The sequence below is a fragment of the Heptranchias perlo genome, unplaced genomic scaffold, assembly GCF_035084215.1.
Source record: "Heptranchias perlo isolate sHepPer1 unplaced genomic scaffold, sHepPer1.hap1 HAP1_SCAFFOLD_820, whole genome shotgun sequence".
NCBI classification, from domain to species: Eukaryota; Metazoa; Chordata; class Chondrichthyes; order Hexanchiformes; family Hexanchidae; genus Heptranchias; species Heptranchias perlo.
The window spans coordinates 62,088-85,626 of record NW_027139856.1 but is presented as its reverse complement, the minus strand read 5'-3'; the positions used below and the strand labels follow the sequence as shown (position 1 = coordinate 85,626).

The 23,539-nt window shown below is 57.2% G+C and overlaps 1 protein-coding gene across 1 annotated transcript in view; it reads right to left on the bottom strand.

Annotated features, from left to right (window-relative positions):
• Positions 1-2,475: 2,475 nt before the first annotated feature.
• kirrel3l (kirre like nephrin family adhesion molecule 3, like) overlaps positions 2,476-23,539 on the bottom strand; it is a 22,549-nt gene continuing 1,485 nt past the window's right edge. Inside the window, exons 2-15 of the mRNA XM_067981600.1 lie at positions 21,925-22,074; positions 21,048-21,197; positions 20,141-20,298; positions 18,128-18,278; positions 15,405-15,510; positions 14,578-14,726; positions 12,184-12,311; positions 11,287-11,413; positions 10,980-11,080; positions 8,973-9,171; positions 8,750-8,866; positions 6,329-6,432; positions 5,724-5,816; positions 2,476-3,022 (exon numbers count right to left, since the gene is read on the bottom strand). Coding sequence (XP_067837701.1) covers positions 2,570-3,022; positions 5,724-5,816; positions 6,329-6,432; positions 8,750-8,866; positions 8,973-9,171; positions 10,980-11,080; positions 11,287-11,413; positions 12,184-12,311; positions 14,578-14,726; positions 15,405-15,510; positions 18,128-18,278; positions 20,141-20,298; positions 21,048-21,197; positions 21,925-22,074 — 2,186 coding nt within the window. The 3' untranslated portion in view covers positions 2,476-2,569. The remainder of the gene's footprint in view (positions 3,023-5,723; positions 5,817-6,328; positions 6,433-8,749; positions 8,867-8,972; positions 9,172-10,979; positions 11,081-11,286; positions 11,414-12,183; positions 12,312-14,577; positions 14,727-15,404; positions 15,511-18,127; positions 18,279-20,140; positions 20,299-21,047; positions 21,198-21,924; positions 22,075-23,539) is intronic.

Here is a 23,539-nt window from a genome sequence, read left to right as displayed (position 1 = left end):
TATTGTAAATGAATAGCCAGAGGGCTGCAGCTCTGCTGCATTCTCGCTCTCTCTCTTTGTATGTAATTTTTATATATTTTTAAACCGATTTTAAAACCTGTTCCCTGTCTCGCTCAATGTCTCCAATGTGAGTGTCAGTTTTCAATCCTCGGCCTGTTTGGATGAGACAGGCTCCGGCCTCTGAAAAGCACAAAGCTTTGATGCACCTCCTGGTGTGTGTGGACCGATCACAGTCAGAGGTGCTCACGAGTCTTGCACTAATATCACACTCGTGCAAACGGCAATCGGAATGTTTATTGTAATATAAATAAAGTTACTAAGATTGCTTTCAAATCATTTTCATGGATCCACAGGACTCAGTTTGTTCACTTTACAATATATTTTCCCACCAGTGTTTAAAACTCTGGATCGAGTGTGCAGCGGTGGTTCAGTGAGCTCAGTGGGACTGGAGGGACAGGTGTTTGGTGTGAAATGTGTCGACAGTTACTCTCAGGACCTGCAGACACTCCGCCTCTCCTCTCCTCTCCTCTCTCCACCTGGGCAGAGGCCTCTGCTCAACACATCGACTCCCAGTCTGACTCTCACAAGCTGCATCAAAGCATAAAACACACAGGCATTACCCACTCTTCGGTTCAGTAGGTGACTGCACTGCCCGGTGTGGGACCGAGAGACACGGAGCGGGAGATCACCGCCCGGTGTGGGACCGAGAGACACGGAGCGGGAGATCACCGCCCGGTGTGGGACCGAGAGACACGGAGCGGGAGATCACCGCCCGGTGTGGGACCGGGAGACACGGAGCGGGAGATCACCGCCCGGTGTGGGACCGGGAGACACGGAGCGGGAGATCAACGCCCGGTGTGGGACCGAGAGACACGGAGCGGGAGATCACCGCCCCGTGTGGGACCGAGAGACACGGAGCGGGAGATCACCGCCCGGTGTGGGACCGGGAGACACGGAGCGGGAGATCACCGCCCGGTGTGGGACCGGGAGACACGGAGCGGGAGATCACCGCCCGGTGTGGGACTGAGAGACACGGAGCGGGAGATCACCGCCCGGTGTGGGACCGGGAGACACGGAGCGGGAGATCACCGCCCGGTGTGGGACCGGGAGACACGGAGCGGGAGATCACCGCCCGGTGTGGGACCGAGAGACACGGAGCGGGAGATCACCGCCCGGTGTGGGACCGAGAGACACGGAGCGGGAGATCACCGCCCGGTGTGGGACCGGGAGACGCGGAGCGGGAGATCACCGCCCGGTGTGGGACCGGGAGACGCGGAGCGGGAGATAACCGCCCGGTGTGGGACCGGGAGACGCGGAGCGGGAGATCACCGCCCGGTGTGGGACCGGGAGACGCGGAGCGGGAGATCACCGCCCGGTGTGGGACCGGGAGACGCGGAGCGGGAGATCACCGCCCGGTGTGGGACCGAGAGACGCGGAGCGGGAGATCACCGCCCGGTGTGGGACCGAGAGACGCGGAGCGGGAGATCACCGCCCGGTGTGGGACCGAGAGACGCGGAGCGGGAGATCACCGCCCGGTGTGGGACCGAGAGACGCGGAGCGGGAGATCACCGCCCGGTGTGGGACCGAGAGACGCGGAGCGGGAGATCACCGCCCGGTGTGGGACCGAGAGACGCGGAGCGGGAGATCACCGCCCGGTGTGGGACCGAGAGACGCGGAGCGGGAGATCACCGCCCGGTGTGGGACCGGGAGACGCGGAGCGGGAGATCACCGCCCGGTGTGGGACCGGGAGACACGGAGCGGGAGATCACCGCCCGGTGTGGGACCGAGAGACACGGAGCGGGAGATCACCGCCCGGTGTGGGACTGAGTCCCATGTGAAGCGGGCATGTACCAGATTCTACCTCTGGTCTGCGTGGGGTTAACTGGTAGCGGGAGATCTCTGTAATGGGCCTCCGTGAGGTGAGGTATCAGAGGGCAGTGATGCCACCGGGTGAGGGGTGGTGGGAGAGTCACCTCGTCTCAAACAATGTCACCGTGACCTCCAACCCGTGCCCTCTAACCCCTGACCACCCAAACACAATGGGAGTTCCCAAATGTCCAAGCCGCAGGGGCTTGTCCAATCCGTCGGAGACCCGACACCGGGTCGGAAAGATCTGTCTGCCAATCAGATGGGCCGTTCTTGCTCCCAGTCAGTGTTGGCCAATACCACGGAGCTTCGGTCACTTTGGTTCTGGGCGGGAGGAAGAGACGAGCAATAGTTTGTCACCGTCCATTATCCCGAGTCAGACCCGGACCAGGCCCGGAGAGAGGGAGGGAGGGAGGGCCCGGCCCGGCCCCAAACTTTGAATTGAGACCTCGTCTTGCGGGCCTTGAGGTTGGAGGCCTGGTGTCAGCACCAATCCAGTCCTGCCTCCCGAGCTGCCTCCGAGTGAGATCTCCTCATCCTCTGAGGGATGGTCCTGGAAGCTGTGAGGTTTGGTGATGGCTGTGGTTTTGAATTGACCTGTTCCCCTCTCGAGACGCACGGTCCCTCGGAAACTCCAACCGCGGTCTCTCTTCCCGCCCATCGAGTCTGCCGTCTGTGCAACGATCCTCCAGGGGGAACGGCCTCACACGTGAGTCTGCATCCGTTGCTGGGAGGGGCGGCTGTAATCCGAGAGCTGAGGAAAGGCAGAGGAGAAGCGGGCGGAGCTGGCGAGTTTGCTGGCCTGGTCGCAGCTCTCGGCCTTCTCGAAGATGGCTGGGTTGATAAATGTGCGGAAGCTCCTGGAACACTGGGGGGCGAGGAAGGATGGCGTCCCGTACACTGGTTCTTGGGGGTACACCCGATCGTGGGGTCCGTAACTCTGCTGGGCACTGCCCCCGATCAGGTACCTGGGGCTGTAGTCGTACGCCTTGTGCTGGCTGCTCAGGGGGTTGTAGCCAGGGCCAGGGGACAATTGGGAGGGTCCGCGATGGTCAAACGCAGGCCTGGCGGTGGGAATGTATTCGGAGAAGCCCCTTCTCGAAGGCAGGTGATGGTCCTCCTGCACTCGGACATTGTAGTATCCGTTCGTAGGGTCCTGTGGGAGGGGTAGAGGCAGATTTACAAACCGTCCATTCGCTGCATCCCACTCGCCCGGTCCGAGACCACCCTCGCCCGGTCCGAGACCACCCTCGCCCGGTCCGAGACCACCCTCGCCGGGTCCGAGGCCACCCTCGCCGGGTCCGAGGCCACCCTCGCCCGGTCCGAGGCCACCCACGCCCGGTCCGAGGCCACCCTCGCCCGGTCCGAGACCACCCTCGCCGGGTCCGAGACCACCCTCGCCCGGTCCGAGACCACCCTCGCCGGGTCCGAGACCACCCTCGCCGGGTCCGAGACCAACCTCGCCCGGTCCGAGGCCACCCTCGCCCGGTCCCAGACCTCGCCCGATCCGAGACCACCCTCGCCGGGTCCGAGACCACCCTCGCCCGGTACGACACCATGCTCAACCAGTGTGACACACTCACCAGCCTGGGGTTCCACAGCCCACTCTCCAGGGGCACCGGGGGATGGGGTTCCCCAGCCCACTCTCCAGGGGCAATGGGGGATGGGGTTCCCCAGCCCACTCTCCAGGGGCAATGGGGGATGGGGTTCCCCAGCCCACTCTCCAGGGGCAATGGGGGATGGGGTTCCCCAGCCCACTCTCCAGGGGCACTGGGGGATGGGGTTCCCCAGCCCACTCTCCAGGGGCACTGGGGGATGGGGCTCCCCAGCCCACTCTCCAGGGGCACTGGGGGATGGGGTTCCCCAGCCCACTCTCCAGGGGCACCGGGGGATGGGGTTCCACAGCCCACTCTCCAGGGGCACCGGGGGATGGGGTTCCCCAGCCCACTCTCCAGGGGCACTGCGGGATGGGGTTCCCCAGCCCACTCTCCAGGGGCACTGGGGGTTGGGGTTCCCCAGCCCACTCTCCAGGGGCACTGGGGGATGGGGTTCCCCAGCCCACTCTCCACGGGCACTGGGGGATGGGGTTCCCCAGCCCACTCTCCAGGGGCAATGGGGGATGGGGTTCCCCAGCCCACTCTCCAGGGGCAATGGGGGATGGGGTTCCCCAGCCCACTCTCCAGGGTCAATGGGGGATGGGGTTCCCCAGCCCACTCTCCAGGGTCAATGGGGGATGGGGTTCCCCAGCCCACTCTCCAGGGGCAATGGGGGATGGGGTTCCCCAGCCCACTCTCCAGGGGCACTGGGGGATGGGGTTCCCCAGCCCACTCTCCAGGGGCACTGGGGGATGGGGTTCCCCAGCCCACTCTCCAGGGTCAATGGGGGATGGGGTTCCCCAGCCCACTCTCCAGGGGCAATGGGGGATGGGGTTCCCCAGCCCACTCTCCAGGGTCAATGGGGGATGGGGTTCCCCAGCCCACTTCCAGGGGCAATGGGGGATGGGGTTCCACAGCCCACTCTCCAGGGGCACTGGGGGATGGGGTTCCCGAGCCCACTCTCCAGGGGCAATGGGGGATGGGGTTCCCCAGCCCACTCTCCAGGGTCAATGGGGGATGGGGTTCCCCAGCCCACTCTCCAGGGGCACCGGGGGATGGGGTTCCCCAGCCCACTCTCCAGGGGCACCGGGGGATGGGGTTCCCCAGCCCACTCTCCAGGGGCACCGGGGGATGGGGTTCCCCAGCCCACTCTCCAGGGTCAATGGGGGATGGGGTTCCCCAGCCCACTCTCCAGGGGCACCGGGGGATGGGGTTCCCCAGCCCACTCTCCAGGGGCACCGGGGGATGGGGTTCCCCAGCCCACTCTCCAGGGGCAATGGGGGATGGGGTTCCCCAGCCCACTCTCCAGGGTCAATGGGGGATGGGGTTCCCCAGCCCACTCTCCAAGGTCAATGGGGGATGGGGTCCCCAGCCCACTCTCCAGGGGCACCGGGGGATGGGGTTCCCCAGCCCACTCTCCAGGGGCACCGGGGGATGGGGTTCCCCAGCCCACTCTCCAGGGGCACCGGGGGATGGGGTTCCCCAGCCCACTCTCCAGGGGCACCGGGGGATGGGGTTCCCCAGCCCACTCTCCAGGGTCAATGGAGGATGGGGTTCCCCAGCCCACTCTCCAGGGGCACCGGGGGATGGGGTTCCCCAGCCCACTCTCCAGGGGCACCGGGGGATGGGATTCCCCAGCCCACTCTCCAGGGGCACCGGGGGATGGGGTTCCCCAGCCCACTCTCCAGGGGCACCGGGGGATGGGGTTCCCCAGCCCACTCTCCAGGGGCACCGGGGGATGGGGTTCCCCAGCCCACTCTCCAGGGGCACCGGGGGATGGGATTCCCCAGCCCACTCTCCAGGGGCACCGGGGGATGGGATTCCCCAGCCCACTCTCCAGGGGCAATGGGGGATGGGGGATGGGGTTCCCCAGCCCACTCTCCAGGGGCACCGGGGGATGGGATTCCCCAGCCCACTCTCCAGGGGCAATGGGGGATGGGGGATGGGGTTCCCCAGCCCACTCTCCAGGGGCACCGGGGGATGGGGTTCCCCAGCCCACTCTCCAGGGGCACCGGGGGATGGGATTCCCCAGCCCCCCCTTCAGTCCCTCAGTGACCCAGACGGAGGGCTGGCCGGTGGGAGTTGGAATCTGTCGCCGTGTGACGGTGTGTGAGGCAGGACTCCCTGCTCCGTCTGGAGTAGCCGGGGGCTCCCTCGTCCACTTGGTGCCTGGACTGAACGAGCAGTCGGTGGACGAGGACGATTCCCAGGCTGATAAACTGCACCTCTCACCATCGCATGTGAGTGATGGTATTAACCCACCTTCATCTCCTGACCATCTTCCTCTTCCTCTTCCTCCTCCAGCAGCTCACTGTTCTCTGTCTGAGACCGGCCTGACGATTCACTCTTTGTGGCCTGAAATGAGACGATGCAGATTGCAGCAAACTGACTTCCCATTAGACACAATCCCAATGGACCAATCCCCTTCCCATTCACTCCCACTGGACACAATCCCAATAGACCAATCCCCTTCCCATTCACTCCCACTGGACACAATCCCAATGGACCAAACCCCTTCCCATTCACTCCCACTGTACACAATCCCAATGGACCAATCCACTTCCCATTCACTCCCACCGGACACAATCCCAATGGACCCGACCCCTTCCCATTCACTCCCACTGGACACAATCCCAATGGACCAATCCCCTTCCCATTCACTCCCACTGGAGACAATCCCAATGGACCAAACCCCTTCTCATTCACTCCCACTGGACACAATCCCAATGGACCAATCCCCTTCCCATTCACTCCCACTGGACACAATCCCAATGGACCAATCCCCTTCCCATTCACTCCCACTGGACACAATCCCAATGGACCAAACCCCTTCCCATTCACTCCCACTGGACACACTGAGAGTTTACCATGGGATCCTTTGTCTCCTCCTCTTCTCCCCGAGTTGTGATGTGGTCGCTGTGGACAATTTGAACACGGATGTCGCTCTTGGACAGGCGGACCCCTTTTTCAGCTGCAACAGACAGAGTCCGAGAGATGGGCGATGGATTCCTGCAGGATCGGTTCATCTAAGGGTGAGGAGTGTGTGATGGGCAGGACATCTGGGATCACCACCAAAACCCGGAAAACTGAGTGGGTTAGATACAGAGTAAAGCTCCCTCTACACTGTCCCGTCAAACACTCCCAGGGCAGGTACAGGGTTAGATACAGAGTAAAGCTCCCTCTACACTGTCCCATCAAACACTCCCAGGGCAGGCACAGGGTTAGATACAGAGTAAAGCTCACTCCACACTGTCCCATCAAACACTCCCAGGGTCAGGTACAGGGTTAGATACAGAGTAAAGCTCCCTCTACACTGTCCCATCAAACACTCCCAGGGCAGGCACAGGGTTAGATACAGAGTAAAGCTCACTCCACACTGTCCCATCAAACACTCCCAGGGCAGGTACAGGGTTAGATACAGAGTAAAGCTCCCTCTACACTGTCCCGTCAAACACTCCCAGGGCAGGTACAGGGTTAGATACAGAGTAAAGCTCCCTCTACACTGTCCCGTCAAACACTCCCAGGGCAGGTACAGGGTTAGATACAGAGTAAAGCTCCCTCTACACTGTCCCATCAAACACTCCCAGGGCAGGCACAGGGTTAGATACAGAGTAAAGCTCACTCCACACTGTCCCATCAAACACTCCCAGGGCAGGTACAGGGTTAGATACAGAGTAAAGCTCCCTCTACACTGTCCCGTCAAACACTCCCAGGGCAGGCACAGGGTTAGATACAGAGTAAAGCTCACTCCACACTGTCCCATCAAACACTCCCAGGGCAGGTACAGGGTTAGACACAGAGTAAAGCTCCCTCTACACTGTCCCATCAAACACTCCCAGGGCAGGCACAGGGTTAGATACAGAGTAAAGCTCCCTCCACACTGTCCCATCAAACACTCCCGGGGCAGGTACAGGGTTAGATACAGAGTAAAGCTCCCTCCACACTGTCCCATCAAACACTCCCAGGGCAGGCACAGGGTTGGATACAGAGTAAAGCTCCCTCTACAATGTCCCATCAAACACTCCCAGGGTCAGGTACAGGGTTAGATACAGAGTAAAGCTCCCTCTACACTGTCCCATCAAACACTCCCAGGGCAGGCACAGGGTTAGATACAGAGTAAAGCTCACTCCACACTGTCCCATCAAACATTCCCAGGGCAGGTACAGGGTGAGATACAGAGTAAAGCTCCCTCCACACTGTCCCATCAAACACTCCCAGGGCAGGCACAGGGTTAGATACAGAGTAAAGCTCCCTCTACAATGTCCCATCAAACACTCCCAGGGTCAGGTACAGGGTTAGATACAGAGTAAAGCTCCCTCCACACTGTCCCATCAAACACTCCCAGGGCAGGTACAGGGTTAGATACAGAGTAAAGCTCCCTCTACACTGTCCCATCAAACACTCCCAGGGCAGGTACAGGGTTAGATACAGAGTAAAGCTCCCTCTACACTGTCCCATCAAACACTCCCAGGGTCAGGTACAGGGTTAGATACAGAGTGAAGCTCCCTCTGCACTGTCCCATCAAACACTCCCAGGGCAGGTACAGGGTTAGATACAGAGTAAAGCTCCCTCTACACTGTCCCATCAAACACTCCCAGGGTCAGGTACAGGGTTAGATACAGAGTAAAGCTCCCTCTACACTGTCCCGTCAAACACTCCCAGGGCAGGTACAGGGTTAGATACAGAGTAAAGCTCCCTCCACACTGTCCCGTCAAACACTCCCAGGGCAGGTACAGGGTTAGATACAGAGTAAAGCTCCCTCTACACTGTCCCATCAAACACTCCCAGGGCAGGTACAGGGTTAGATACAGAGTAAAGCTCCCTCTACACTGTCCCGTCAAACACTCCCAGGGCAGGTACAGGGTTAGATACAGAGTAAAGCTCCCTCCACACTGTCCCGTCAAACACTCCCAGGGCAGGTACAGGGTTAGATACAGAGTAAAGCTCCCTCTACACTGTCCCATCAAACACTCCCAGGGCAGGTACAGGGTTAGATACAGAGTAAAGCTCCCTCTACACTGTCCCATCAAACACTCCCAGGGCAGGTACAGGGTTAGATACAGAGTGAAGCTCACTCTACACTGTCCCATCAAACACTCCCAGGGCAGGTACAGGGTTAAATACAGAGTGAAGCTCCCTCTACACTGTCCCGTCAGAGAGACGAGCCCCTTCATCCCCTCTGTCTGGGGCCGGCTTTGACCCCAAGTCCCAGAGGGTGAGGGGACGGTGCCTGAACCTCCGCTCCACTGGGCTGGGTTTTTACCAGGACAACTTGAGGGTGTTATGACCTTTGACCTTACCTTTCCTTGACCTCTGACTGCAGATGGAAACGAGCGTGACGAGGAAGATGAGCAGAACTGCGGCCCCGATCGCAGCCCCGACAATGTACCCCAACTGCAGGACCTCTGTGGGGACACAACGACAGAAACTCAGTGGCTGATTGACCGTGTTGTGCATCTCTCCTAATCAGAACACAAGCATGGCCGGAATTTATTCCGGAAGGTTCCTTACCGCTCTCTTTCAGACCGATGACCAGGGTCGTGAATCCGAAACGATTCCATGCGGTGCAGTTGTAGACGGGCTGGAAGTCTCCTTTGGTCAAGCTCTGGATGGTCAATGTGGACACAGTGCCCTGGTCTGAGGTGACCGTCTCCACGTTGTAACGGTCGTAGGAGCCCGATTCTAGAACATTCTCTCTCCACGACCACACCTGAGGTGTTTCATCACCAGAAACAGGTCAGTGGGTGTTCCCCAACACAATGAGGACATCAGACCCCTCAAACCCACCCTCCCACCATCTCCCTCAAACCCACCCTCCCAACATCTCCCTCAATCCCACCCTCCCAACATCTCCCTCAATCCCACCTTCTCACCATCTCCCTCAATCCCACCTTCTCACCACCTCCCTCAATCCCACCTTCCCACCATCTCCCTCAATCCCACCATCTCCCTCAATCCCACCTTCTCACCATCTCCCTCAATCCCACCTTCTCACCATCTCCCTCAATCCCACCTTCTCACCATCTCCCTCAATCCCACCTTCTCACCACCTCCCTCAATCCCACCTTCTCACCACCTCCCTCAATCCCACCTTCTCACCATCTCCCTCAATCCCACCTTCTCACTATCTCCCTCAATCCCACGTTCTCACCACCTCCCTCAATCCCACCTTCCCACCATCTCCCTCAATCCCACCTTCTCACCATCTCCCTCAATCCCACCTTCTCACCACCTCCCTCAATCCCACCTTCTCACCACCTCCCTCAATCCCACCTTCTCACCACCTCCCTCAATCCCACCTTCTCACCATCTCCCTCAATCCCACCTTCTCACTATCTCCCTCAATCCCACGTTCTCACCACCTCCCTCAATCCCACCTTCCCAACATCTCCCTCAATCCCACCTTCTCACCATCTCCCTCAATCCCACCTTCTCACCACCTCCCTCAATCCCACCTTCCCACCATCTCCCTCAATCCCACCATCTCCCTCAATCCCACCTTCTCACCATCTCCCTCAATCCCACCTTCTCACCATCTCCCTCAATCCCACCTTCTCACCATCTCCCTCAATCCCACCTTCTCACCACCTCCCTCAATCCCAACTTCCCACCATCTCCCTCAATCCCACCATCTCCCTCAATCCCACCTTCTCACCACCTCCCTCAATCCCACCTTCTCAACACCTCCCTCAATCCCACGTTCCCAACACCTCCCTCAATCCCACCTTCCCAATACCTCCCTCAATCCCACCTTCTCACCATCTCCCTCAATCCCACCGTCTCCCCATCTCCCTCAATCCCACCTTCTCACCATCTCCCTCAATCCCACCTTCCCACCATCTCCCTCAATCTGACCTTCCCAACATCTCCCTCAATCCCACCTTCTCACCATAACTTCAATCTCACCTTCTCACCATCTCCCTCAATCCCACCTTCCCACCATCTCCCTCAATCCCACCATCTCCCTCAATCCCACCTTCTCACCACCTCCCTCAATCCCACCTTCTCAACACCTCCCTCAATCCCATGTTCCCAACACCTCCCTCAATCCCACCTTCCCAATACCTCCCTCAATCCCACCTTCCCAACATCTCCCTCAATCCCACCTTCTCACCACCTCCCTCAATCCCACCTTCTCACCATCTCCCTCAATCCCACCGTCTCCCCATCTCCCTCAATCCCACCCTCCCACCATCTCCCTCAATCCCACCTTCCCACCATCTCCCTCAATCTGACCTTCCCAACATCTCCCTCAATCCCACCTTCTCACCATCTCCCTCAATCCCACCTTCTCACCATCTTCCTCAATCCCACCTTCCCACCATCTCCCTCAATCCCACCTTCCCACCATCTCCCTCAATCCCATCTTCTCCCTTTAACCCTCAATCCCACCTACCCCCTGTTTCTGCCCAGTGTTGGGCCCTGAGTGTTATTCTAGTCTGTGTGGCTCAGTACCACACTGGGCAGGCTTCCCCCACCCCCCCCGACCTATCAGGATGTGCTCTGCTTGCTACTTACGATTTTATCCGGGGACGGAGTGCTCCCGATGAAACATTTGAGACTGGTGCTGTCTCCAAGAAAGGCCCTCTCAACCGGATCAGCAGTGATGATGGGGGGGCCTGAAACAGACACGGGCCAGGTTAGCAATGTCTGACCCACTGACCCACCCAGTCTCCATCAGAGGGAGGAGACTCTTCATCCCCTCTCTCTGGTGGGGGGGGGATTTAACCCCTGGTCCCCATGGGTGAGGGGTCAGTATCTGACCCACTGACCCCCACCCTGCAATGCCTTTCAGTAAACCCCAAAGTCCCCCCCTGCCACCTACCATTCACGATCAGGGTGACCTCCTTTTCTGCCACCCCAATTCTCGGGACGATGGCCTTGCAGATATAAACCCCAGAATCCTCCTGGGTGACGGACCTGAGATGTAAGGAGTCGCCATTGCTGAGGACCTGCGGAGAGGAGACTGTTAATATCCAGGAGGCGAGGACAGCTCGCAACCATTCCCCGAGCCCCGAACCCTGGACCCTGGATCCCGAGCCCTGGACCCTGAACCCCAAGCCCTAGACCCTGAACCCCGAACCCTGGACCCCGACCTCTGGACCCTGAACCCCGAACCCTAGACCCTGAACCCCGAACCCCGGACCCCGACCCCTGAATCATGGACCTTGAACCCTGGACCCCAACCCCGAACCCTGGACCCTGAACCCCGAACCCCGGACCCTGACCTCTGGACCCTGAACCCCGACCTCTGGACCCTGAACCCCAAACCCCGGACCCCAACCCCTGAATCATGGATCTTGAACCCTGGACCCTGGACCCCGAACCCCGACCTCTGGACCCCGAACCCCGGACCCCGACCTCTGGACCCCGAACCCCGACCTCTGGACCCCGAACCCCGGACCCCGACCTCCGGACCCTGAACCCCGAAACCCGACCTCTGGACCCTGAACCCCGAACCCCGGACCCTGACCCCTGAATCATGGACCTTGAACCCTGGACCCCAACCCCTGGACCCTGAAATCTGCAGTGAGTTGTGATGATCTGGAATGCGCTGCCTGAGAGGGCGGTGGGAGCAGATTCAATAATAACTTTCAAAAGGGGAATTGGATAAATACTTGAAGGGGGAAAATTTTCAGGGGCTCTGGGGAAAGAGCAGGGGAGTGGGACTAATGGGATGGATCTTTCACAGAGCCAACGATCCGATAATTGAGATACTCACCACACTCGAGCTCTTCTTGGTCCAGGCGAGGGTGGGCGGTGGGTTCCCGACCCAGCCACAGGAGAAGATAGCATCGACCCCCAAATCCACGATCAGCGGCTCAGGTTCAGTGACCAGCCGTGGACCAACTGCAGAGCAAACATCACCCAAAGAGTTAGTTCCTGGACATCGAGTCCCGGGGTCACTTAGTCTAAGCCCTCCCCGCCCTCCCCCTCCTCCCCGACCCTCCCCCTCCCCGCCCTCACAGTCTCCTCCCTCCTCCCCGACCCTCCCCCTCCTCCCCGACCCTCCCCCTCCTCCCCGACCCTCCCCCTCCTCCCCGACCCTCCCCCATCCCACCGACCCTCCGCCTCCTCACCGACCCTCCCCCATCTCCCCGACCCTCCCCCTCCTCCCCGACCCTCCCCCATCCCACGGACCCTCCCCCTCCTCACCGACCCTCCCCCATCTCCCCGACCCTCCCCCTCCTCCCCGACCCTCCCCCTCCTCCCCGACCCTCCCCCTCCTCCCCGACCCTCCCCCATCTCCCCGACCCTCCCCCTCCTCCCCGACCCTCCCCCTCCTCCCCGACCCTCCCCCTCCTCCCCGACCCTCCCCCTCCTCCCCGACTCTCCCCCTCCTCCCCGACCCTCCCCCATCCCACGGACCCTCCCCCTCCTCACCGACCCTCCCCCTCCTCCCCGACCCTCCCCCTCCTCACCGACCCTCCGCCTCCTCACCGACCCTCGCCCATCTCCCCATCTCACTGACAATGTCTCAAGCAGCTATGACCCATTTCATGCCAAAATCTCCCTTTTACCCTCAACAATTTCTGGCTCTCTGTGAAGTTGGGGTCCATCCAAGACTTAAATCCTTTTCCTGTATCTGGGGAGGTCCCTCTAACCCCCCCTCTCTCACACTCCTGTACCTGGGAAGGTCCCTCTAACCCCTCTCTCTCTCACACTCCTGTACCTGGGGAGGTCTCTCTAACCCCTCTCTCTCACACTCCTGTATCTGGGGAGGTCCCTCTAACCCCTCTCTCTCACACTCCTGTATCTGGGGAGGTCTCTCTAACCCCCTCTCTCTCACACTCCTGTACCTGGGAAGGTCCCTCTAACCCCTCTCTCTCTCACACTCCTGTACCTGGGGAGGTCTCTCTAACCCCTCTCTCACACTCCTGTATCTGGGGAGGTCCCTCTAACCCCTCTCTCTCACACTCCTGTATCTGGGGAGGTCCCTCTAACCCCTCTCTCTCACACTCCTGTATCTGGGGAGGTCCCTCTAACCCCTCTCTCACACTCCTGTATCTGGGGAGGTCCCTCTAACCCCCTCTCTCACACTCCTGTATCTGGGGAGGTCTCTCTAACCCTCTCTCTCTCACACTCCTGTACCTGGGGAGGTCCCTCTAACCCCTCTCTCACACTCCTGTATCTGGGGAGGTCCCTCTAACCCTCTCTCTCACACACTCCTGTATCTGGGGAGGTCCCTCTAACCCCCTCTCTCACACACTCCTGTATCTGGGGAGGTCCCTCTAACCCCTCTCTCACACACTCCTGTATCTGGGGAGGTCCCTCTAACCCCTCTCTCACACTCCTGTATCTGGGGAGGTCCCTCTAACCCCCTCTCTCACACACTCCTGTATCTGGGGAGGTCCCTCTAACCCCTCTCTCTCACACTCCTGTATCTGGGGAGGTCTCTCTAACCCCTCTCTCACACACTCCTGTATCTGGGGAGGTCCCTCTAACCCCCCTCTCACACTCCTGTATCTGGGGAGGTCCCTCTAACTCCCCTCTCACACTCCTGTACCTGGGGAGGTCCCTTTAACCCCTCTCTCACACTCCTGTACCTGGGGAGGTCCCTCTAACCCCTCTCTCACACTCCTGTATCTGGGGAGGTCCCTCTAACCCCCTCTCTCTCACACTCCTGTATCTGGGGAGGTCTCTCTAACCCCCTCTCTCTCACACTCCTGTATCTGGGGAGGTCCCTTTAACCCCTCTCTCACACTCCTGTATCTGGGGAGGTCCCTCTAACCCCCCTCTCACACTCCTGTATCTGGGGAGGTCCCTCTAACTCCCCTCTCACACTCCTGTACCTGGGGAGGTCCCTTTAACCCCTCTCTCACACTCCTGTACCTGGGGAGGTCCCTCTAACCCCTCTCTCACACTCCTGTATCTGGGGAGGTCCCTCTAACCCCCTCTCTCTCACACTCCTGTATCTGGGGAGGTCTCTCTAACCCCCTCTCTCTCACACTCCTGTATCTGGGGAGGTCCCTTTAACCCCTCTCTCACACTCCTGTATCTGGGGAGGTCCCTCTAACCCCTCTCACACACTCCTGTATCTGGGGAGGTCCCTTTAACCGCTATCTCATGCCTATTTAACCTTTGAACTCATGAGTTCAGCGTCATGGCTGCTTACAATGAACGTCCACCAGGGAGCTGGCATTGGTCGATCCGATTGCGTTGGTCACCATGCAGGACACTGGCTCTGTGAAGAAAGTGTGGTCGACCTCGGCCTCGAAACTGCTCCCGGCCACAGCAGCGAGTGGCCTCTGGCCTTTCGCCCACCTGATCGAACAAAGAAAGTGAACATTGGAGTGAGAGAGTGGGGTCAGAACACAATCTCCGACACCATCAATTGACCAACAGGAGGCCCACAACAAACAGGGCACCAATCCCGGGCAGTGAGGCCTCTCGTAACCCCTCCCCCGTTTAACCCCCCCCCATTAAACCCCTGTTAAACCCCCCCGTTAAATTCCCCCCTTAAACCCCCTGTTAAACTCCCCCATTAAACCCCCTTCCCCGTTAAACTTTCCGTTAAACCCAATCCCCATTAAACCCCCCCATTAAATCCCCCACACAATCGCCCTCCCTCACACAATCTCCCCTTACCCCACACGGGTTCCCCTCTCCCCAACACCGCCCCCATCCTCCACACATTGGAACAGGAGGAGGCCATTCAGCCCTTTGACCCATTCAATCCGATCATGGCCGATCTGTACCTCGGCTCCCTTGGTTCTGTACCTTTTACCCGACCGCTCCCGTGACAATGGGATGGGAGTTGGTTGCGATGCCCTCCCCGGTCGACGAGCACTGGGCTCACCCATGGAGAACGGCCCTCTGGGGAGGTACAATGTGGAACCCGCGCCCCCTCTCCCCCCCCCCCCCACAGGGAGAGTCAGTGATTTTGAGGGGTGGGGGGAATGGACGGAGGCAGGAATGGCCCAGTGGGACTGAGCAACTCACCGATAGGAAATGACCTCTGGATTGGCCTTGGCCGAGCAGCAGAACTTGACCTTTGCACCTTCAAGGACAGGAGTCGGGTGGACTGTGAGGGTCACCTCAGGGGGGTCTGTGATTGGACAAATGAAAGTGTGCAAGCACTGATTGGTCAAGAGAAAGAGCCAATAAAATACGACCAAACCCATCGACCATAAAACGGTCTCTGGCCGCACGGTGTCGGTGAATTTCTGAAATTACTGCAACACCGTTTGGACTTTGCACCCTGAGATCCACCGTGGCCCAGTGGGTCGATGTACGGCCTGGTGTGGTACAGACCTCACCGAGAGTGAGGGTGAGTATATTACAGACCAGCTGTACAGTGTACAGTGGGGTGAGTATATTACAGACCAGCTGTACAGTGTACAGTGGGGTGAGTATATTACAGACCCGGTGTACAGTGGGGTGAGTATATTACAGACCCGGTGTACAGTGGGGTGAGTATATTACGCACCCGGTGTACAGTGTACAGTGGGGTGAGTATATTACAGACCAGGTGTACAGTGTACAGTGGGGTGAGTACATTACAGACCAGGTGTACAGTGTACAGTGGGGTGAGTATATTACAGACCAGGTGTACAGTGTACAGTGGGGTGAGTATATTACAGACCAGCTGTACAGTGTACAGTGGGGTGAGTATATTACAGACCAGGTGTACAGTGAACAGTGGGGTGAGTATATTACAGACCGGGTGTACAGTGTACAGTGGGATGAGTATATTACAGACCAGGTGTACAGTGAACAGTGGGGTGAGTATATTACAGACCAGGTGTACAGTGGGGTGAGTATATTACGCACCCGGTGTACAGTGTACAGTGGGGTGAGTATATTACAGACCAGGTGTACAGTGTACAGTGGGGTGAGTATATTACAGACCAGCTGTACAGTGTACAGCGGGGTGAGTATATTACAGACCAGCTGTACAGTGTACAGTGGGGTGAGTATATTACAGACCCGGTGTACAGTGGGGTGAGTATATTACAGACCCGGTGTACAGTGGGGTGAGTATATTACAGACCAGGTGTGCAGTTGGGTGAGTATATTACAGACCCGGTGTACAGTGTACAGTGGGGTGAGTATATTACAGACCAGGTGTGCAGTGGGGTGAGTATATTACAGACCCGGTGTACAGTGTACAGTGGGGTGAGTATATTACAGACCAGGTGTACAGTGTACAGTGGGATGAGTATATTACAGACCAGGTGTACAGTGAACAGTGGGGTGAGTATATTACAGACCAGGTGTACAGTGGGGTGAGTATATTACAGACCAGGTGTACAGTGTACAGTGGGATGAGTATATTACAGACCAGGTGTACAGTGTACAGTGGGATGAGTATATTACAGACCAGGTGTACAGTGAACAGTGGGGTGAGTATATTACAGACCAGGTGTACAGTGGGGTGAGTATATTACAGACCGGGTGTACAGTGTACAGTGGGATGAGTATATTACAGACCGGGTGTACAGTGTACAGTGGGATGAGTATATTACAGACCGGGTGTACAGTGTACAGTGGGGTGAGTATATTACAGACCAGGTGTACAGTGGGGTGAGTATATTACGCACCCGGTGTACAGTGTACAGTGGGGTGAGTATATTACAGACCAGGTGTACAGTGTACAGTGGGGTGAGTATATTACAGACCAGGTGTACAGTGTACAGTGGGATGAGTATATTACAGACCAGGTGTACAGTGAACAGTGGGGTGAGTATATTACAGACCAGGTGTACAGTGTACAGTGGGGTGAGTATATTACAGACCAGGTGTACAGTGTACAGTGGTGTGAGTATATTACAGACCAGGTGTACAGTGTACAGTGGGGTGAGTACATTACAGACCAGGTGTACAGTGTACAGTGGGGTGAGTACATTACAGACCAGGTGTACAGTGTACAGTGGGGTGAGTATATTACAGACCAGGTGTACAGTGTAGAGTGGGGTGAGTATATTACAGACCAGGTGTTCAGTGTACAGTGGGATGAGTATATTACAGACCAGGTGTACAGTGTACAGTGGGGTGAGTACATTACAGACCAGGTGTACAGTGTACAGTGGGGTGAGTATATTACAGACCAGGTGTACAGTGTACAGTGGGGTGAGTATATTACAGACCAGGTGTACAGTGGACAGTGGGGTGAGTATATTACAGACCAGGTGTACAGTGTACAGTGGGGTGAGTATATTACAGACCAGGTGTACAGTGTACAGTGGGGTGAGTATATTACAGACCAGGTGTACAGTGTACAGTGGGGTGAGTATATTACAGACCAGGTGTACAGTGTACAGTGGGGTGAGTATATTACAGACCAGGTGTACAGTGTACAGTGGGGTGAGTATATTACAGACCAGGTGTACAGTGTACAGTGGGGTGAGTACATTACAGACCAGGTGTACAGTGTACAGTGGGGTGAGTATATTACAGACCAGGTGTACAGTGTACAGTGGGGTGAGTATATTACAGACCAGGTGTACAGTGTACAGTGGGGTGAGTATATTACAGACCAGGTGTACAGTGTACAGTGGGGTGAGTATATTACAGACCAGGTGTACAGTGTACAGTGGGGTGAGTATATTACAGACCAGGTGTACAGTGTACAGTGGGGTGAGTATATTACAGACCAGGTGTACAGTGGACAGTGGGGTGAGTATATTACAGACCAGGTGTACTCCTGGTTCCCTGGTACTCACACTGGACATTGAGTGTTGTGGACACCTGTTTCCCGGCTGGTGTTGCCTGGTTACTGACCCGGCAGGTGTAAACACTGCCCGTGTCCTTACTGTCTGGGCTGATAGTGAGAATGCTAGTGGAAGTCTCTCTCTTTCCATCATCCATTAAACCCTGCGGAGAAAAATCCACAATCATTCGAAGCAAGGATTTAAATCTGAAACCTCAGACCCCACTCTCGGCTACAACACAGGCCTTTACAGGGCCCACATAAAACAGTCTGATGCTCACTTGTAGCCCAAACACAGAATCCCAATGGACCAAACCCCTTCCCATTCACTCCCACCGGACACAATCCCAATAGACCAAACCCCCTCCCATTCACTCCCGCTGAACACAATCCCAATGGATCAAACCCCTTTCCATTCACTCCCACCGGACACAATCCCAATGGACCAAACCCCCTCCCATTCACTCCCACCGGACACAATCCCAATGGACCAAACCCCCTCCCATTCACTCCCACCGGACACAATCCCAATGGACCAAACCCCTTCCCATTCACTCCCACCGGACACAATCCCAATGGACCAAACCCCCTCCCATTCACTCCCGCTGGACACAATCCCAATGGACCAAACCCCCTCCCATTCACTCCCACCGGACACAATCCCAATGGACCAAACCCCCTCCCATTCACTCCCACTGGACACAATCCCAACGGAACAAACCCCTTCCCATTCACTCCCACTGGACACAATCCCAACGGACCAAACCCCTTCCCATTCACTCCCACTGGACACAATCCCAACGGACCAAACCCCTTCCCATTCACTCCCGCTGAACACAATCCCAATGGACCAAACCCCTTCCCGTTCACTCCCGCTGAACACAATCCCAACGGACCAAACCCCTTCCCATTCACTCCCACTGGACACAATCCCAATGGACCAAACCCCCTCCCATTCACTCCCACTGGACACAATCCCAACGGACCAAACCCCTTCCCATTCACTCCCACTGGACACAATCCCAACGGACCAAACCCCTTCCCATTCACTCCCACTGGACACAATCCCAACGGACCAAACCCCTTCCCATTCACTCCCACTGGACACAATCCCAACGGACCAAACCCCTTCCCATTCACTCCCGCTGAACACAATCCCAACGGACCAAACCCCTTCCCATTCACTCCCACTGGACACAATCCCAATGGACCAAACCCCTTCCCATTCACTCCCACTGGACACAATCCCAATGGACCAAACCCCTTCCCATTCACTCCCACTGGACACAATCCCAACGGACCAAACCCCTTCCCATTCACTCCCACTGGACACAATCCCAATGGACCAGATGAAACCTGATCCAGTCAGGTGGTTGTAGAGTTGTCCTGGATGGTGATGGTCCTGGAGATAGAGGAAGGCACATCTGGCACTGGGCACATCTGGAAGAATGAATTGCCAGCTCCAAAGATTGCTCGTAACCCTTACCACCCTGTGGCAGAATTTTCTCACGAGACCTTTAGTGGGGGAGCAGGGGGGGAACTGGAGTGGGGGAGACATCGTTCCAGTCCGCGAGCTACACCCGAACTCCATCCCCCCGCTCCGGATCAGGGAGTTCACCCGGGGGTCTGTCTGTGGTGTGACAATTCCAACCCAAAGAGAGGCCTCTTCCCGCATGGCAAATCTAGGAGTTTGTGAGTGCGCGCTGGGGGGAGAGGGGCCCATGGAGGGGGGCCCAGATTGGGGGGGGGTGGGGAGCACCTTTCCAATTTTAAATGGGCCCCCTGTCCCAGGGACCCAGGACCCCAGAGATCTCCAGGGAATCCTTTGCACTCCATGTTGACCAAGTCCCAAGTCTGGGAATGACGTAAGCGGGATTGGCCACAATGAGTGGACAATATGGACGCGCGGGGAAGGTGGGTTTAGGGGTGCAGCCTGCTCTGAAATTGCCCCCAATCTCCACACCCTCCCAATACCCGAGATCCATCCCATAGGGAAGGAGAAGGAGAAGGTTTGTGAGAGCCTCACCTTAGAGTAGAGTGTGGGTGTTTGGAGCTCTCCATCCTTGTACCATCTGATTCCGACTGCAGGTTTAGCCCCACTCACCCGGCAGGTCAGGTTATAGAGGGCTCGAGCGCTCAGCTTAATGACAGGACCATCCTCAATTACTGGGCTGTCAGGTGGAACTGGAGGAGGCCAGAGCACATGGAGATAATTAAAATCAATCAAAATACATTGAGACAACACCAAATCCTTACCCTGAATAAACAGGGACTCTGTACAGTTACACAGTGAGTGACCCTCACCCTGAATAAACAGGGACTCTGTACAGTTACACAGTGAGTGACCCTCACCCTGAATAAACAGGGACTCTGTACAGTTACACAGCGAGTAACCCTTACCCTGAATAAACAGGGACTCTGTACAGTTACACAGTGAGTGACCCTCACCCTGAATAAACAGGGACTCTGTACAGTTACACAGTGAGTGACCCTCACCCTGAATAAACAGGGACTCTGTACAGTTACACAGTGAGTGACCCTCACCCTGAATAAACAGGGACTCTGTACAGTTACACAGTGAGTGACCCTCACCCTGAATAAACAGTGACTCAGTACAGTTACAGTGAGTGACCCTCACCCTGAATAAACAGTGACTCTGTACAGTTACAGTGAGTGACCCTCACCCTGAATAAACAGGGACTCTGTACAGTTACACAGTGAGTGACCCTTACCCTGAATAAACAGTGACTCTGTACAGTTAGTGAGTGACACTCACCCTGAATAAACAGGGACTCAGTACAGTTACAGTGAGTGACCCTTACCCTGAATAAACAGGGACTCAGTACAGTTACAGTGAGTGACCCTCACCCTGAATAAACAGGGACTCAGTACAGTTACAGTGAGTGACCCTGAAACCTAACTGTGCGACTCACCGAGAATGGTCAGTCTTGCCCTCCGTGACCTCAGCCCGACCTGCGTGGCCTGACATTCGTAAACAGCATCATCTTCGATCTGGACTGATTCGATTCGCAGATTGTGTTCACCAACACTCAGCTGTCCACTGACAGAATATCGGGACCAGCCTGGGTCAGGAAACAGGGAGTTAGAGACCCATCAGGCCTCGCACACTGGGGACCTGCTCCCTGACCCTCGACCCCTCACCTGGTGCCCTACTCCCTGACCCTCGCCCCTCACCTGGTGCCCTGCACTCTGACCCTCGACCCCTCACCTGGTGCCCTGCTCCCTGATCCTCGACCCTCACCTGGTGCCCTGCTCCCTGATCCTCGACCCCTCACCTGGTGCCCTGCACTCTGACCCTCGAACCCTCACCTGGTGCCCTGCACTCTGACCCTCGACCCCTCACCTGGTGCCCTGCTCCCTGATCCTCGACCCTCACCTGGTGCCCTGCACTCTGACCCTCGACCCCTCACCTGGTGCCCTGCACTCTGACCCTCGACCCCTCACCTGGTGCCCTGCTCCCTGATCCTCGACCCTCACCTGGTGCCCTGTTCCCTGATCCTCGACCCTCACCTGGTGCCCTGCTCTCTGACCCTCGACCCCTCACCTAGTGCCCTGCAGTCTGACCCTCGACCTCTCACCTGGTGCCCTGCACTCTGACACTCGACCCCTTACCTGGTGCCCTGTTCCCTGACCCTTGGACCCTCACCTGGTGCCCTGTTCCCTGACCCTTGGACCCTCACCTGGTGCCCCGCACACTGACCTTCGCCACCTCACTTGGTTCCCTGCTCCCTGACCCTCGACGACCCCTCACCTGGTGCCCTGCTCCCTGACCTTCGACCCCTCACCTACCCGGGAGATCTCGCTCCGCTCCGAGTGCCAGCCCATCCTTGGTCCACTGGACGTTGCCCCAGTACCCGGTCACCACACAGGGCAGCGTCACTGATTGGCCGGTCACCACCACCTGGTCTGAGGGCTGATGGGAGAAGTTGGCCGCATGTCCTGGCGGAAGAGGAAAGGTCAGAGGTCAACACGTGGGGGGCAGCCCAGAAACACTGTTCATATCCCTCACCCTCTCGCCCAACAACAAACCTTTCCACCCCTCCCTCCCTCCATCTTCCTCTTCCTCCCTCTTTCTCTGTTTCTCTCTCTCCATCTTTCTCTCTCACTCTGGCTCCCTCCCCTCCCTCTGTCGCTCTCCCTCACTCCCTCTCTCCAACCTCACTCCCTCCCTCGCTCGCCCTCACTCCCCGTTTCCTACCTTACTCTCTCTCTCTCTCTCTCTCTCCTGTCTCCCTCCCTCTAACTACGTCTTGTTTATTATTTTATGCACCAGTGATATCCACCGCCCCTCAGGAAGGATCGATTGGCCTTGGAGGGGGGGCAGGGCAGATTCACCAGAATGATACCGGGGCTAAAAGGGTTAAATTACGAGGACAGGTCGCACAGACTGGGCTTGTATTCCCTCGAGTGTAGAAGATTAAGGGGTGATCTAATCGAGGGGTTTGAGATGATTAAAGGATTCGATAGGGTCGATGGAGAGAAACTATTTCCTCTGGTGGGGGGAGTCCAGAACAAGGGGGCAGAACCTTAAAATTAGAGCCAGGCCGTTCAGGGGTGATGTCGGGAAGCACTTCCTCACACAAAGGGGAGTGGGAATCTGGAACTCTCTCCCCCAAAAAGCTGTTGAGGCCGGGGGTCAATTGGAAATTTCAAAACTGAGATCGATGGATTTTTGTTGGGTGAGGGGATTAAGGGTTACAGAACCAAGGCGGGTAAATGGAGTTAAGATACAGATCAGCCGTGATCTGATTGAATGGTGGAACAGGCTCGAGGAGCTGAACGGCCTCCTCCTGTTCCTGTGTTGTACATTTTCCTCTTCCGTTTCCTGTCACTCCCTCCCCTTCCCTCCCAGTTCAAGCCTGTGGGCCTCAGGCCTCAGGAAAGCCCAGACCCGTGGCCAGGGGAAGGGGCTGGATCCTCACCATTGAATAAGCTCCATCCTGCCCCCCTCCCCCAGCACAGAGCCAGCTCAGGGAGCTGGGAAACTCCAAGGTGCAGGCTTGGCGGGGAATGGAAGGATGCAATCACCATCACAAAGGCCGGATTGTGTGGCTGCGTTTCACCCGGCTTCATGAAGAGAGAGAAAGATTCCCAGTAAATGAACCTTTTAGTCATGACCTGAGACCCCATCATTCAGGAATCATTAGCAGTCAATCTGTGGCTACTTGTTCTTCATGAACACTTCATTAGAACAGAGAAGCCTGCACAAAAGGCCCCACTCTGTGCTCCGTGTGTTATCTGCCTTTTATTCTATTCTTCTGTGAGTATCTCACCATCTGTTTAAGTCCCTCTTTCACGGAGAAAGCAAAGGGGCCATTCAGAACTCTGTGCCCCAGTTTTACAGCTGTGCAAATCCCAGCTCTTTCAGGATTCCTACACGGAATTCACAGCAACTGCTGTCTCT